This window comes from Neopelma chrysocephalum, unplaced genomic scaffold (genome assembly GCF_003984885.1).
Source record: "Neopelma chrysocephalum unplaced genomic scaffold, ASM398488v2 Primary Assembly neopelma1_68b, whole genome shotgun sequence".
NCBI lineage: Eukaryota > Metazoa > Chordata > Aves > Passeriformes > Pipridae > Neopelma > Neopelma chrysocephalum.
Genome location: NW_020897728.1, coordinates 1439176 through 1454140, shown reverse-complemented (window position 1 = coordinate 1454140; position 14965 = coordinate 1439176). Strand labels below are relative to the sequence as shown.

Genomic DNA, 14965 nt, shown 5'->3' with positions numbered 1-14965 from the left:
TGGCTGTGGACACTCATGATAATACGGGGCAGGAGCACATCAGTGAGCTCGCCTGGGGGCAAGGGCAGGAAAGGAGAGTGTCTAAACCTGCTGCTGCTGCTTATCCTTAGAACTGGGACTGCACTTGGGTGAGGTGCCAGGGCCTGGACACCACCCAGAGCTGCGCAGAAAGGCAAGGAAATGGTAAAGAAAACATGCTGCAGGCTCTCGTGCTGCTTAGAAGCCAAATCCTGGTTTTTATCAGCTGTGCAGGTCATGGGGATTTGTTTTCTTGAAGGAGCTGGGTGACAACCCAAACCACACCAGGTCCCAGCACTGATCTAGTAGTTTCTGCATTGCAAGGGACACCCTCCCCAGCAGGGACATGGTGCTCCCGTGCTCTTTGCCTATCCAGCAGGCAGCATACCTGTGTGTCCTGCTTCCCACTGGTCACTGGCTGTGGCAGCACCTTCTCCAGCTTCTGGACAAACCAGATGAACATCCTGGTGACAAGAAGCCAGTGTTAGAACCGGCAGCCAGAGCCTTTGCTCCCACATCAGCCAACCCTCTGGCCACCAGACCCAGGCAGAAATTGCCCTGTGGTTACCTGAGGCCATCCAGAGCCATGGACTGAGTGGTGAGGGTGGTCACTGGCTCTGGGTGCTCCGTGGCAGCTGCTGGTGTCTCTGCCACTGAGGTGCTCAGGGCAGCTGAAAGGCGGGGTTTTGGCTTTGCCGTCGTTTCAGTCCTTTTTGTGCCTGCTCGGGTTTATTTGGAAGAAGAAGGGGGATTAGGCAATGCAGCAGTCATAAATTGTTGGGAAGCAGAGCAAGCAAGGGAGGGTCACCTCCCACAGAGGGACAGGCCTGGGGTACCTCCCTGGCAGCCTCTCCCCTGGGGGCCCGGCCTGGGTGGAGGACATGGGCAGTTTGGGGACAGAAGTGATGTAGGGGCGGTGCTGTGATGCCAGGACCCGTGTGCCCACCCCTCTCAGCACAGTGGGAATCCTGGGCATGGAGACGAAGGGCACCCGCAGCTGGGCTCTCAGAGGCACAGCGTCTCCTCTGAAAGGGCCACCCAGGGAAGGGGGATTGGATCGCTCACCTTCCACTGTGGCTTCGCACTTCTGATCCTTCTGCTCTGCCTGCAGATAGACAGAGGGACGGATGGATGTGGCAAAGCGCTGCCTGCAGCCTCACACCACCCCGTGTGGGCCTGTGCCCCACCCCAAGGAGACCCACACTCTCAACCCCACACATCCTCTGGTGCAGTTTTGGCCCCATTTCCCTGACAACAACCATTAAACCCAGTGTTGTTGCCACCAGTGGGTCCCAACTGGAAGGTCTCCCCTGCCTGCAGCCAGGTTGGGAACAACGGGACAGCACCCCAAGGTCTCTCTTTTGCTCTACTGAATTCCTTTGGGATTTTCCTCCCCAGGGTCCCAGCTGAGGTGTGCAGGAGGATGAAGGCAGGGAGCCCACCCTGCTGTCAACCTCTGCCCAGTGGCCCCCAGTCTCCCCGAGCTGGGCAGTGCTCACCTCCAGCTTTTTCATCCCCTCCGGCTGCGGCACAATCCTCTCAAAGCCCTGGGACAGCCAGCTGAGCACCCGCTGTCCCACCCTGTGGGGAGAGTGCCGTGCTCAGGGAGCTCATCCCGTGCCCTCCTGCCCTCCCCCAGCCCCCTGCCAGCCTCGCTGGGGACCCACCACTCCTCTCTGGGGGTGTCCAAGTCGTCCTCGAAGCCGTCCTCCTCTGGATCGAAGGGGATTATGTCTGCAAGGAGAGCGTTGCCACGGGCAGGGGGGACCTGCACTGCTGGGAGCTTCAGGTCCCCCCATCAGCCAGCTCAAGGGGACAATGGTGCCAGCATCACCAGTCAGGGAGGTGGGGTGTGGGAGTCCCAGAGAGGCCCCCAGGGTGTTGCAAACTACAAGCTCCCAGCTCTCCTTACCGAGACCGTCGTCCTCCTCCGGAAGGACCTGGACCTCTGTCTGAAAAGCCAAACAGACTGTCACCCACCAGACAGCCAAGGTGGGGCTCATCCTATTGGGTGGGGAGGGAAATCTGCCCTTTCCCCAGGGATGGATGAAGGCAGAAAACAACGCAGGGCACATTTAGTGCTCCCAGTTAGCACTGGGAGAGTGATAGGAAGGAAAAAAAGATGTAGAAGCCCAAATACACCATACTGCTGCCAAGATCTGTCTCCTACCTCATCAGGAACATCAACGCTTGTCTCAAAGCTCTTCCCGAGCACCTGCAGTGTTCCTGGGGGTGGAGCTGGCTGGGGAATCACCCTCCTTATCCCATAGGAGAGCCAGAAGCGCACACTGCTCCCCATGCTGCCAGAGAAGGGAGCGAGTCAGGCTGGGAATGCCATCCCAGGCATCCAGCCCCCAACAAAAAACAAAATCCCAAGCAAACCGTGTTGCACACCGGAGGGTGCAAGAGCCATACCTCTCAAACACAGAACCTGTGTCCTCAGGGATCACAAATTCTACTTTCTTTACTAGTTCTTCAATGGCAGCAGGGAAAAAAAACAAAGGCAAGCTCCTGTCACCACTCTGGCAGCCCCCAGCACGCTGGGAAGGAGGGGAACCAGTTGGTAAAGGAACATGACCTGTGGCCTGAGCCAGTGTGGGGCTTACCCTCATTGCGTGCCTGGTCAGCAACATCCGTGGGGCCACTGGCTTTTCCTGCTGGTGCCTTCAGGGTAAAAGGCAGAAGGTGTCAGAGAGTCAGAGGGTGAGGCACAGTGGACACTGTCCCTGCTCAAAGGTGGCTGCAAACCCCAGGGACTCCCCATCCTTCCTGCTGCTTCCCAGAAGCTCAGAGCAGGGAAGCGTCCTGGCCCCCATCCCTCTTGGGGATGCTGCGGAGCATCCCTGGGTGCCAAAGAGCCAGGGATGGATGCAGAGTCACAGGCATTTCTCCATATAGGTCACGGCATCCCCATTACCCCCCAAATTGCCTCCCTGCTCACCTTAACTGGCTCCGGCTCCTGCGCTGGGGCCCGTGGGGTTTCCTCTGTCACCGGGGGCACCGGGGGCTGGGGAACCACCCGGTTGATCCAGCCCATCATCCCGCTGCCTGCGGGCAGTGGGGAGGGGTCTCCAGCCTACAAGAGGCCAGCAGCAGGGGTGCACACCCCCCAAGGAATCCCGGGTGCACCAGCTGCTCACGATGTCTCCAGAGCAGCCCAAAGAGGTCCTTGGTGTCCTTCCGTTTCGGTGTCCTGCTTGGGAAATGTGGCACTGCTCAACCTGGGAGTGTCTTCTGCTGCTGCCCTTCCAAAGAGCCGCGCTCTGCCCAAAATGCCCCTCCAAGGACACCCCACACTGCCCAGTGAGGGGCCCGGGAGCACCTCGGGCAGTCCCTGTGCTGCTGCTCGCAGATGATGCCTGCAAAGGGCAAAAGAAAGCAGATCCCTGAGCTCCTTCCAGCCCAGCTGGGACACAGCATGGGACTTTCAATCCCAGGTACACACATGACCCCAGTCCCACACGCAGCAGGTACAGGCTGGAAGCGGCTCAGCGCCAGGCTCTTTGCATTAATGCAGCCTTTAGGCGTGCAGGACGCCTTCAGTTCCCTCAACATGGTTTGTGGGGGGCTGTCCAAAGCCTGACTCCTTAAATCTAAACAGGCCAAGGTTCCCAGGAAGGGTGATGTGTGTCCTCAGCCCTTTGCTCGCCCACACCTTGGGAAGTCAAGGAGCTGGGTGTGGATGCAGCTGAAGCAGCACTTCCAGCTCCCAGGGCACCATAGACAGGGTCAGCTCTCCCAGAGAACCCCACATCCCCAAAACTGGACAGTGTGGCTGTAAAACCAGACAATCAGAAACCAATTAAATTGCCTTTTACCACCCACTGGTTATAAAGGATTAAGGAGATGCGAATGCCCCAGGAGCAGGAAGGAAAACCCGGCAGCCCCACACAGCAGAGGCATTTCCACCCATGCTTTGGCACAGGTCCCAAGGAAGCACAGGGTCAGTGTGCAGCACTGAGCCCAAACAATTCAGAGAAAGCCCCCCAGGGCTTCAGTGAGCCCCCCCGACAGTCAGGATCCCCTCCTCCCTCGACATAAGCTTGTGAAGCTGTAAAAGCATAAGCCTGTCCTTGGTCTGGGAAGGAAAGTGGAGGGCAGAGGCCATTCCTCTGGCACATCTGAACAAGAAAGGGGCAGAAACATCTGTGGGTCCGCAAAAAACTAGCTGCTGGAAGAAATAGGAATAAGCAGCCAGGATTTGCGCGCAGTGGCACGGAAGAGCTGGCAGTCTATGCATCCCCCTGCACTGCAGGTACCTACCAGTGCCACCACCTGTTGTGGCAGCTCCATGGGGTTTGTGCCAGTGAGCAAAGGGCCTTAGTCTTATCTCCAACAGCAAGTGAGGCGCAGATTCACTGTTGCAATTTGGAGCAGGGACCACTGTGGCCTTTTCCCTCCCCTCCAGCAGCCCATCAAACCCTCCATATTACCCAGGTCCATTGCCCTTGCAACACCACTCCCCATGGACCTGCTCGCTCCCCCAACACAGCTCATCCTCCAGCTCTGTCTCAGAGCACCAACCCCCCCGTGATGTGCAGAGGTGGTCCTGCAAAAACCCCAGCCACATCCCTCACCTCCATCACCGCCACTTACCCCCCCAGACTCACCACCACCTCCCTGGGAAGCCACCCCGGGCTGCGTGGGCTCCCTTGGCCACCTCAGCTCGCCACTGACCCCCCCAAACCCGCCTCAATCCGCTCAGGGCTCTGCGGGGATTAGCCCTGCGCTGCCTGCAAATGGGATTACAGGCACCCAGCTGTCCCGAGCAGCCAGCCTGGGTTTGGTGCAGGATACTGCAAAGAAAACCCCCAAAACGAAGCAGGTTTGAGCATCCTCAAAATCCCTGGAGCCACCAAAGCTATCCCAGGCACTCACCGGCAGAGCTGCAGGGCAGGGAGTCGTCTCTCGCAGGCGCAGGGGGGTGCAGGAATGCGCAGAAGAGCAGCAGTGGAGCTGCTGAAACCCCGCGGGGTGACACAAGGTGGTGTGATGAGGGTGATGTGCTGAGGGTGCTCCACCCACAGCTCTGTCCCAGCCCCAGAGGATCCAAGGCAGGAGGCAGCAAATCTGTGCTGAGTTGAGCTAAGCCTCCCCTTGCTGAGCCTGCCAATTGCTGCTTGATCCGTTTACCTCCAGTCCTGCTCAACTGCCAGCCTTTCCCACTGCCCCTAATCTCAGTCACACCCTGGAAGGCAGGTACCAGCAAGGCTTCTCTGCTTGACATCCAGCCCCAGCTCCTGTCTTTGGGTAGAGCTCCCTGGAGCAGTGCTGGAGCCCCTTGACAGAATTCCTCCTTCCCTGGCTCCATGGGTGTCTCCAGCCTGGTGGGCAACAAGTACCCATCCTGCCTGGCCCCAGCACTTCTGCAGCTTTGATTCACAGCCAAGGAAACTGTGGCATAGAAGCATTTTTTCAGTGACTCAGAGACACATCTCGCCTGGCCTGGGTGTGGGATGGAGCAAGTTATGTTGTCTGCAGGTAGCAGATTCCTCTCCTGCTATCACAGGATTGGGGGGTGCAAAACAAACCTCTGGGAAAGCTCAAACAATTGTGTGTGGGGCTGGGGTGCTCAGAGCACAACAGGCATCAGCTTCTGCCTCTTGAATAGTTGCTCCTCTCCAGCAGATCGAGACTCCTGCTTCTGTCCAGAGGCTCCCAGGGAGGAGTTTTACCCTGGGGAGGGAGCACTCCACCTCTATCAAGGGGCAACTGCACACTCTGCTTGCCTGGGAGCCTGCCCATATCCTGCATCTTGACTTTTGGTTACCAGGAAGATGAACCATCATCTCTCCCTCAAAAAAGTTCAGGGAAAAGAGAGAAAACATGAAAAAAAAAAGTCAAGCAGAGCCAGAGAGAGCACAAAGACAGACGGGGAGGCGGTACCTGGCACATGGCCTCCACTCCAGAAATCTTACACACCCACAGGAAGGTATAAATAACTATAAATTTATTAGTAAAGCAAAACCATTTGACACTCACACAGAAGAGCGGGATGTGTTAATACAATATATATACACACACATACATGGAGTATCATCTTAGAAACACACGGAGAGCAGTGTTAAAGGCACTGCAAGCCACACAAACCTCATCAACCTTGGCTGCAACTTCCCACAGCCCTGGGGACTCTGCCGGAGTCATGAGTGAAGATTAGGAGGAGCCTGAGAACCTCACTGGCCATGACGCCCCTCAGATCCACGGCTCGGAGGCATTCAGAGACAAGCCCACGGTCCAGCTCCCACCTGTGGTCCTGCTCTCCTCACTGAGCATCCCAGGCATGCTGTGAGAGCAGCATCTTCACGTCCAGAAAGCAGCAGGGCAGTGGAGGAGGCCTGGCAGCTGGGGAGAAGCTGTGCTCTCCTGGCCCGGGGGGAGCTGCCAGCCCCAAACCTTGGCCTGCCCTTATTGCATCTTGGCATCTCACCTGTGTGTGCAGGAACCTTCCCGCAGGTGAACTCACCACCCAACAGAGAGAGTCAGACTCTGAAGGATAACAAGGGGTTTTCGGCTGCAGCCTGGACTTAATGGCAAATACCCAAGGGAAGCGTAGAAAGTGCTCTCCACCCTGCTCTCCTCCCTGCAAGGGCTGGCTTGAGCACCCAGAGATGGTCCCAAAACTCTGTCAGAGGACACCTTCCCCTTCGCCCCCCACTCCAGCAGGTGTGCCCCAAGAGCAGAGTGTGCACATCTCCCCACCCAGATCACAGGGATGGTGTCTGCTTGCTGGAGCGCTGGCAGGGCCACCCGGGCATACCCATGGTCCCAGGGGTGTCCATGCCACAGTGAACTCAGCTCAGCCACCTGCTTGATGCACACAGATGCTCCACAGGCACTCCCAGGGGAACTGAGCAGCCCAAGCCCACCCCAGTGCTATGACTTCTGTCCTGGAACGTCTGACAGTCCTTCACTGACCGAATCCCCAGCCTTGAAGAGCTGGCAAAGGAACCCACCAGGGAAATGGTTGCTCTCACCCCCAGTGCCCATTTCCTACAGCTCTGTTCTGGCTCCTGGTCCTGGCTTAGACTTGCTCACCAGAGCCAGATGTACCATGGACAAGATCTGGCCGAGCCAAACTGCCAGGCCACAGGCATTGCCCATGTCCAGCCAGATGGATGACCTCATGTGGAGGAGGACCAGAAGCATCCACTGGATTCCATCAAGATTCCATCAAGATACCTCACCGTCAGTGGTTTGGTATCACCTGGATCCAGCCTCAGCCTTAGAGAGGAATTTGGGGCTGAGGGGGGGGGAGGTGGGAATGAAGGAAGAGACTTCACAAGCAAAATGGAAAAAGGGATGAAAAATAAAACACTGTTTACAATTAAAGAACTGAACAAAGGGAAAAGGAGCTGAGAAGGTCTTTTAAAACTATAAGCAAAATAGATGTGGAGCGGACGAGGCTGAGACATGGCTAAAGGCATCCTGTAGGTAGGGTAAGGGGAAGTGAAGATCAGAAAAAAGCCCAGGTCACAGACTACCTTCTTCCTGGACTCAGGAAGCCAGTAGCCCTAGAGAGCAGGATTTATGTGCTGGACAACATCCACATCACCTCTGCCCAGCCTAACCCTCCCTGCTGCCTCCCAGGCAGCACCCTATGCTCAGGCTGCCTGCTAAGAGAACCACCCTTCAGGAGGGACCATCCACTGCCCAGCCCTACAGAGCATCCTCAGGGGGTCTGGCAACCAGGTCTTGAAGCCAAGCACGAGCACTTGCCCCAGGGCTGATGCAACACCAGCTCCAGCACATCCCTCCTGGGTGTGAGGGATGCGAGAGGCCAAGTGGAGGCAGCGTGAAGAAGCCTGAAAGTCGCTTGAAATAAATGTCAGAAACTAAGTGCAGCACAGGTACAGAGTAGAAACACGTTTTACTCCCGAGAGGCTTTGGCCACAACTGCTCTTTGGTTTGAAAAGAAAACACCAGCAGTTAGCAGAGAGCCCTTTGCAGTGTAATGCCCCAGGGACATCAGCTCCCAGGCCAGCCCCTGCCTCCCCACAAAGTACTGCGCTCCTGACACTCGTGTGCCTCCTGCTACTTCCATCACCTCTCACCTCACGGTACAAAACATGACCTAAAGGCACAGCAACGGAGATCAACCTGCTCCCCCAGCCCACCTGTACACAACACTGCTGCTTCCAGCTAGAAAATGCTCCTATAAAAATACACCCGAGTGCTCCTGGTTGGCTGCTCAGCTGCCTGCTCCACAGAGATCCTCCAGCCCCCAGCACTAAGGTCTGGCAGCTGCAGCCTCCATGGGCTTCTACTGGATTTGGGCTGTTGCAGGGCAGCAAACAGGATAGAGAGACTGAGTCACCATGGGCTCACAGCCAGACCTAATAATGACGTTCTAATGCCGCACTAAGATGTTTTTGAACCAGGAGGCACCTACTCACAGGTACTGCCTGAAGACCTGGACCTGGGCTCGTCCCTGCCAAGCTCTCCACAGCATCCCCTTTATCCCAGCCACAGGGCCCTAGGCACACGGACCTGATCAGTCTCTCTGGCCAGGACACTGCCTGGCTGTTGCCATGTCCTAAGCAGAGCCAGAGCTCCTCACTGGGACATCCAGGGCTTTCCCAGTTGCTCACTACAAAGGGAAACATTCCCCAACAGTCCCTATGCCCAGCTGATACCAAGGGGACAGGATCTGGCAGCTCTGTGGCCAGCACATGGTGTGGAGCTGTGTCTGGGGCCCAGCACCATCCTCCTCTGTCCAAGAAGCAGGTTCAGGTGGGTGCCACACTCCCCATCTGGTCCCACACTCACAACCTCCCTGACCACCAAACCCTTCTGCAAAGACAGGATTAGCCTTCCTTGGTTTGGACTTCCTTTTACTCCTACAGAAAAGCATACACTGAACTTACTACGTATTAAACAGCAAAAAACAGCTACCTAGAACCAAAGAGCTCTTTAAAAATCCAGGTTATCACATCTTTTTTTTTTTTAAAGATCCAGTATGACATCAAGTTAAACTACACAGTATTTTTAATGAATGCTTTAAAAAAAAGGCAAAACAAAAAAAGAAAAAAAGAGGAAAAAGAAACATAGATGGAAAACTTTGTAGAAGTTCTACATCTTTGAGGCAGCATGAAGTAAAATAACCACCATCAGTCCTTCTTCCTTGGGCAGCAGAGAGCAAAGTCTGCTTTAACCTCTTTAAAGCTGCACACGAAGAAGACTCAGCCCCAGGGTCTGACCTGTCACTGCACTGTCCCAGCCCCTGAAAATGCACCCCATTCCCCCTCACCATGCTGGAAATGGAAACTAAAGCCTTTTTTCACCTTTCATATGAGCGTCCCCCACCACTGATGCAGGTCCAGTCCAACCCTCTGCAAGTTTAACCTGTCCACGCTTGCCATGGAACCTTATTAAACTCATCCTACTCACTCGTGCAGCACGTGGGCAACTTCCTGGCTGCTGTTCACTACTTGCAGCTCATCACAACCTCACACAAGCACCAGCCAAGATCACAGAAGAGCTGAGGCTGGCAGGGACCTCTGAAGATCATCAGGTCCAACTCCCTGCTTGCACAGGGTCAGCGACAGCAGGTTGTTCAGGACCACATCCAGTCAGGGCTTGAGTATCTCCACAGATGGATACTTAACATCTTAGTATCTCCAAAGATGGAGAGGGGAAGGCTGGTGGGCAACCTAGGAAGCACATCTTCAGCCTTCAAGGCATCTAACTGGCATGTAATGGATCCCTCGGTCACGAGAAGCCAGAAAATTCCTGCAGAGGAAAACACCTGAGGCTGCATCAACCTTGCTAGGGGAGATTTATTTTTAAGTGATGTTTACAAGAAGTGTGCAAAACCTGAAAAATACAGAAGAGGTAAAGAAAGAGTAAAGGGGTAAAACAGGACTCCTGCGAGATGGGAAAAAAAATACACTCCTCCTTTACCCACTGGTAACCTTGCCCTCCCTGTGGAGCCAAGCTTGCAGGCCTGGGAGGATTCTCCTGCCTTGCTCTGGTTCCCCCAGCAAATCAGACACCAAGGCCCCTGCACACGCCGTGGGTTACTGTCGGTGATGGCAACACCTCTGCAGCTGTAGGTTATTAGTAGTGTTCATCTCACCCATTAGTGTTTTTGCTGCTGGGACAGCCCTTTGCCTGACCCCCCTGGAGGTACCACTAACAGCCCAAGGGGTGCTCAAGGGGCCTAGGGGCAAGTCTGGGCAGGAGAGCTAGATCCCTCAGGAAGCAGCTCTTAAATGCCAGGGTCTGTCTTGGCTGGGAGCAGGGCATGGATGCTCTCACAGAATTATAGAATTTTTAGCGTTGGAAGGGACCTCTGGAGATCATCTAGTCCAACCCACCTGCCAAGGCAGGGTTGCCTAAACCATGTTACACAGGAATGCCTCCAGACAGGGAGAATCCATGACCTCCCTGGGCAGCCTGTTCCGGTGCTCCTTGCCATGCTCTCTGGTAGCAGTGCAGCACTTGCTACAGTTTCCCATGCAGCTGACAGGGACTGGGGGGACCCGCAGGCTCCCTCAGAACCCTTGCAGAGTGTGACAGCCAGCGACTGCAAAAGCAGCAATGCCAAAGTGCTTTTTGGAGCTGTGCAGCCCCATGGCTTTTCCCTTTCAACACTCTAGAAGGAGGGAGAGCAGGGGAGGTCGGGGCAGTCAGTCAACACTAACGCTCTGAAATGGTGCCCTCAGCTGAGCTTGGACCAAGGAAGGTGGGAGATCCCAGCAGCTGAAACCTGCTACTTCCGTGCCGAGCAGCACACCTCAGGAGAAGAGAGGGCTGGCTCTGCCTTGCTCCTAAGCTCTCTCCAGGAGGAGAGTCACCCAGCCCTCCCCACCAACCCCCCCAGGCAGGGCAGGGGAAAAAGGCTGCACACAAGGGGCTGGTGCCTGTAGCAGGCAGCTGAGCTCCCGGCACTGGAACTGCAGGTACAGCGTGAACTACAGTCCAGGGAACGCCAGGCACCTACAGGCAGTTTCCTCTCTCCACCTCCCTCCCTTCCTTTCCACCCCTTCACGATGTTCACGTCGTCTGTTGCCACTTCAATACAGGCGGCATATCAACCACAGAGGCCAGAGGAAAGTTTACCTGCCCACACCCCGTACCTCCCCTTTCCCCCACACTCCCTGGAGGTTGTCCACGACCGAGGAGAGGGAAGGGGAGGCCGAGGCCCGGGAGCGTCCCATGCAAGCTGAAAGCTGCCGCGGGGCGGGAGGCTCATGGCAAGCAAGCAGCCACCTGGTAGGCGCCCTCGGCCGTGTGCTGGACGCTGTGCTCCTGCAGCAGGCCCAAGTCCAGGAACCGTTCCCCGCACCACATGCACTTGTACTGCTGCTCCCGGGCGTGCACGCTGTGGTGCTTGTTGAGGTGCTCGCGCTGCTTGAAGGCCTTCTCGCAGGAGGAGCACTTGTAGGGCTTCTCGCCCGTGTGCACGCGCCGGTGGCGCTGCAGGTCCGAGGCGTACTTGAACCGCTTTTCACAGTCGGGGCACTTGAGGGGCTTCTCGCGGGCCGGGTCGCAGCGGTGCTGCACGAACTCCGAGGAGGAGAAGAAACGTCTCTCGCAGAGCGTGCACTTGAGGGGCTTCTCGGCGCAGTGGGCCAGCTGGTGCTTCTGCAGAGCCGAGGCCCGCTTGTAGGACTTGTTGCACACCGCGCACTTGAAGGGCCGCTCCGCGTTCTGCACGCACTTGTGCCGCAGCAGTTCCGAGGACTGGTTGAAGCCTTTCTGGCACACGTTGCACTTGAAGAGGTTTTCTATGCCGTGCACGTGCTGGTGGTACACCAAGTGCGAGGGCTGCACGAAGCCCTTCTCGCACAGGTTGCACTTGAAGGGCTCCTCGGCCTTGTGCGTGCGGCGGTGGCGCATGAGCGCATACTGCTGCTTGAAGCTCATCTGGCAGAGGTCGCACTTGAAGGGCCTCTCCTCGCTGTGCGTGCGCTCGTGCTGCCGCAGGTCCGAGGGGCGCTTGAAGGCCTTCTGGCACTCCCCGCAGCGGAAGGGCCGCTCGCCGCTGGGCGTGCAGGGGTGCTGCAGCAGCTCCGAGGACTCCTTGAAGTGCAGCTCGCAGACGTTGCACTTGAAGAGGTGCTCCCCCGAGTGCGCGTACATGTGGCGCACCAGGTGGGAGCGGTGCTTGAAGCTCTTCTCGCACACCGTGCACTTGTAGGGCCGCTCCGAGCTGTGCGTCCGTTTGTGGTGCACCAGGTGGGACGACTGGCTGAAGCTCTTGTCGCACAGCGTGCACTTGTACGGCTTCTCGCCCGTGTGGATGCGCTCGTGCCGGGACAGCTCCGAGAGGTGCTTGAAGGTTTTCTGGCAGATGGAGCAGCTGTAGGGCTTCTCCGAGGGGTCGAGAGGCTGCGGATGCTCTACCTCAGGAGGCTTGTAGGTCTTCTCACAGATAGAGCACTTCATGGCGTTGCCGTTGTGGACGTTGTGGTGCTGCGCCAGCGAGGTGAGGAGGGAGAAGCCCATCTTGCAGACCCCGCACACAAAAGGCTTCTGCTCCACCTGGATGCACTGATGTTCGAGGAGGTCGGTGGCCTGGTGGAAAATCTTCAGGCACTGGGTACACTGGAAAGAGCGGTCATGGCCTGGCAAGCACTGGTGCTCATGGGGGTTGGAGAGGTGAGTGAGGTCGTGGCCACACACACCACATTTGTGGGATGGGTCTCCAGCCTGGATGGGGGCGTGCTGGTGGTGCTGCAGTCCAGGGTCTGGCTGGAGCAGGATGCCGTAGACGGCGCAGCCCAAGGGGTTGTCAGCAGTGCTGGGTGGGATGGAGTGCTCTGGGAGGGCGGCTGCCCCAGCGTGGTGCTGCTGCGGTGGCGGCGGCTGCTGTGGTTGCTGCTGCTGCTGCTGCCAGCTTTCTGACATGCTTGGGAAAAAAAAACGGGATTTTAGCAGTGATAGCTTCAGCTTCCCAGTTGAAAGGGTTCAAGTAAAACCAAAATCAAAAGATTCCAAGATCCTGATTCCCCGTAGCTGATCCCCTGAAGCTGAGGGCAGAAACTCCAGCACACAGCAAGGATCTTGGGAAGAAAAGAAGTGACTCCAGAGCCTCCTCCTTGGATCAGCACAAGTTCTTTGTGGACTGATTTGGTTTGGCTTTTTCTTTTTTTGGACAAAAGAACAGGAGGCAGAGGTAAGTGCCTTGAAAACAAGAGAAGGCCTTTCTCCGTGCTGGCTGCGATGCGCTCACATTTGGGAAGGGCACAGGAAGCAGCCCAGGGAGCAGCTCTCTCTGCAAGAAAGAAGACAGCTCATGTCAGGTCTTGGAGGAAAGAGGGGCAATTCTCTATCGACCTCTCCCCATGGCTCTCTTTGAAAACTCTCCTGTGTCCCTGCAAAGCTACCAGGAAGGCAGTGTGAGGGAGCTAACCAGAACCAGAGCCCCCTTTGCTGCTCTGCGAAGGGCCCGGGACAAGGTGTGCTCAGCCTGGAAAGGGTTGGGCTCTGCTTGGCTGCAGCCAGGGTATTGTGCCCTCAGGAGAGGCAGCAAAACTGCCCAGGGCCTGGTCAGCTCAGCCTTACCCCGTAGGCTGTGGGTCACTGGATCTCCCAGTGCCGCTGGGGCACTGGCTGAGAACATGGGTCTCTCTGCACAGGCTGTGCACCAAACGCCGTGCAATTAAGAAGCTACTGAGTTAGATTTTACAGGTGTCAAGGCAAATCCCAACCTGATCCCACCCCAGCTGAAACCGCCTTGTGAAGCAGTTCTGCTCCTCCCGCAGCTTGGATATCAGGCTCATCACCCAAGGGATGTGTGCAAGACATTTCCCCCTCTCTGGGCAGCGCTTGTAGACTGGGAAGAGCCAGAGAGCTCAGGAGACGGTTTGCCCTCAATGTTATCTTAGCCACAGACAGAACACAGAACCCACAGGGATCACTCTGTGAAGATAAAAGAAGAGTTAAAGCAATGGCTCGGCTGAACTTCCTACCAAACCACGGAATAAAAGCACCCTAAAGTCAAACAACCTATGCCAGAGCTGCTGCCTGGCCTTACTATACAGCATCACCAGGATTGTGCACACTGAAAAGTTCCAGTCTTTCTAGAGATGTCCAGTAAAACTTGGCATCAACTTAGAGAAGAGTAAAACCCACCAGCGAACAGCAGACAGCAGCAGCGTCAACACAGCTCAAGAGAGAAGGAAGGTGCAGGCCCTGGCAAGCAGGTAACATGCCTGGGCCTCGAGCCCCCAACCCCACAAGTGCACACCCAGGTGTGTGTCAAACCACGTGCCCTCAGGGTAAGGAAATCCTTGGTCTTCCAGGTTATGTTTAAAACTAAGCAATGAAGAGCACCAGAGAACCTCAATTCCCAGCATCCCCACCTCCTCCGGCGCTCAGCTGAGCCTGGATCGTGCCCCACAGCTTGGGCAGTGCTGGACCCGCCTCTGCCTAAGGGGACACTGCGCTACTTTGTCCTCCAGCACAGTTACGCCAGTAAAATGCCCAAAGGCCCCATCGCAGCCCTGCTGGCGCCCCTCCTTCTCCTAGAGAGCTCACCTTGACCGCCGGCACGAAGGGAGGCTCGCAGGGTCCCGAGCTCGGCGGGGCACCAAACTTCAGCACAGCCCAGGCCCCACCTTCCCCCGGGCACCGCGAACCGCGGCAGGAGGAACCTACCGGCGCCGCATCCCGGCCCGCCGGGGGGGGAAACGCGTGTTCCCCGCGGGGCAGAGCGATACCAACCTTGGCTTACCGAGGGCTCTGCGCGGGGACCCGCGTCGGCGCCGGCTCCAGCCTAACTCATCCCTCCGTGGGAGGTGGGAAGCGACAACCATTTAGGGAGCGCGGTCGGGAGCGCAGAGGTACTTTCAAACTGGCGAGGCGGCCTTGCTCGGCATGGCCCGGCCCGCTCCCGCCGGGCCCGGGCCGCCTCAGGGCCGCGGGGCGCGGGGGCGGCCGAGGAGCTCGCAGGCCACCGGCCACCGCCGCCGCCGCAGCCCGCGGCCAGGCCCGGCCCGCT

General features: G+C 57.1%; 2 protein-coding genes across 5 annotated transcripts in view; both read right to left on the bottom strand.

Moving 5' to 3' along the window:
* Nucleotides 1-3370, bottom strand: part of CNGB1 (cyclic nucleotide gated channel beta 1) — a 28237-nt gene extending 24867 nt beyond the window's left edge. The window contains exons 1-10 of the mRNA XM_027685300.1: nucleotides 2960-3370; nucleotides 2625-2682; nucleotides 2434-2491; nucleotides 2189-2318; nucleotides 1931-1970; nucleotides 1686-1752; nucleotides 1518-1599; nucleotides 1084-1123; nucleotides 587-737; nucleotides 407-482 (exon numbers count right to left, since the gene is read on the bottom strand). Of these exons, the coding sequence (XP_027541101.1) occupies nucleotides 407-482; nucleotides 587-737; nucleotides 1084-1123; nucleotides 1518-1599; nucleotides 1686-1752; nucleotides 1931-1970; nucleotides 2189-2318; nucleotides 2434-2491; nucleotides 2625-2682; nucleotides 2960-3058 (801 nt within the window). The 5' untranslated portion in view covers nucleotides 3059-3370. The remainder of the gene's footprint in view (nucleotides 1-406; nucleotides 483-586; nucleotides 738-1083; nucleotides 1124-1517; nucleotides 1600-1685; nucleotides 1753-1930; nucleotides 1971-2188; nucleotides 2319-2433; nucleotides 2492-2624; nucleotides 2683-2959) is intronic.
* A 2578-nt stretch (nucleotides 3371-5948) lies between these two features.
* Nucleotides 5949-14897, bottom strand: ZNF319 (zinc finger protein 319). Of its 4 annotated transcripts, XM_027685264.1 has the most exons (3): nucleotides 14689-14883; nucleotides 13674-13884; nucleotides 5949-13237 (listed from the first exon to the last, which is right to left on the bottom strand). In XM_027685264.1, the coding sequence occupies exon 3, from the start codon at nucleotides 12868-12870 to the stop codon at nucleotides 11209-11211; it is 1662 nt and encodes a 553-aa protein (XP_027541065.1). In that variant the 5' UTR covers nucleotides 12871-13237; nucleotides 13674-13884; nucleotides 14689-14883; the 3' UTR covers nucleotides 5949-11208. The 4 variants fall into 4 exon arrangements, with proteins under 4 accessions (XP_027541065.1, XP_027541066.1, XP_027541062.1 ...); XM_027685265.1 differs by lacking the exon at nucleotides 13674-13884 and having other exon boundaries at nucleotides 14699-14897; XM_027685261.1 differs by lacking the exon at nucleotides 13674-13884.
* Nucleotides 14898-14965: the final 68 nt, after the last annotated feature.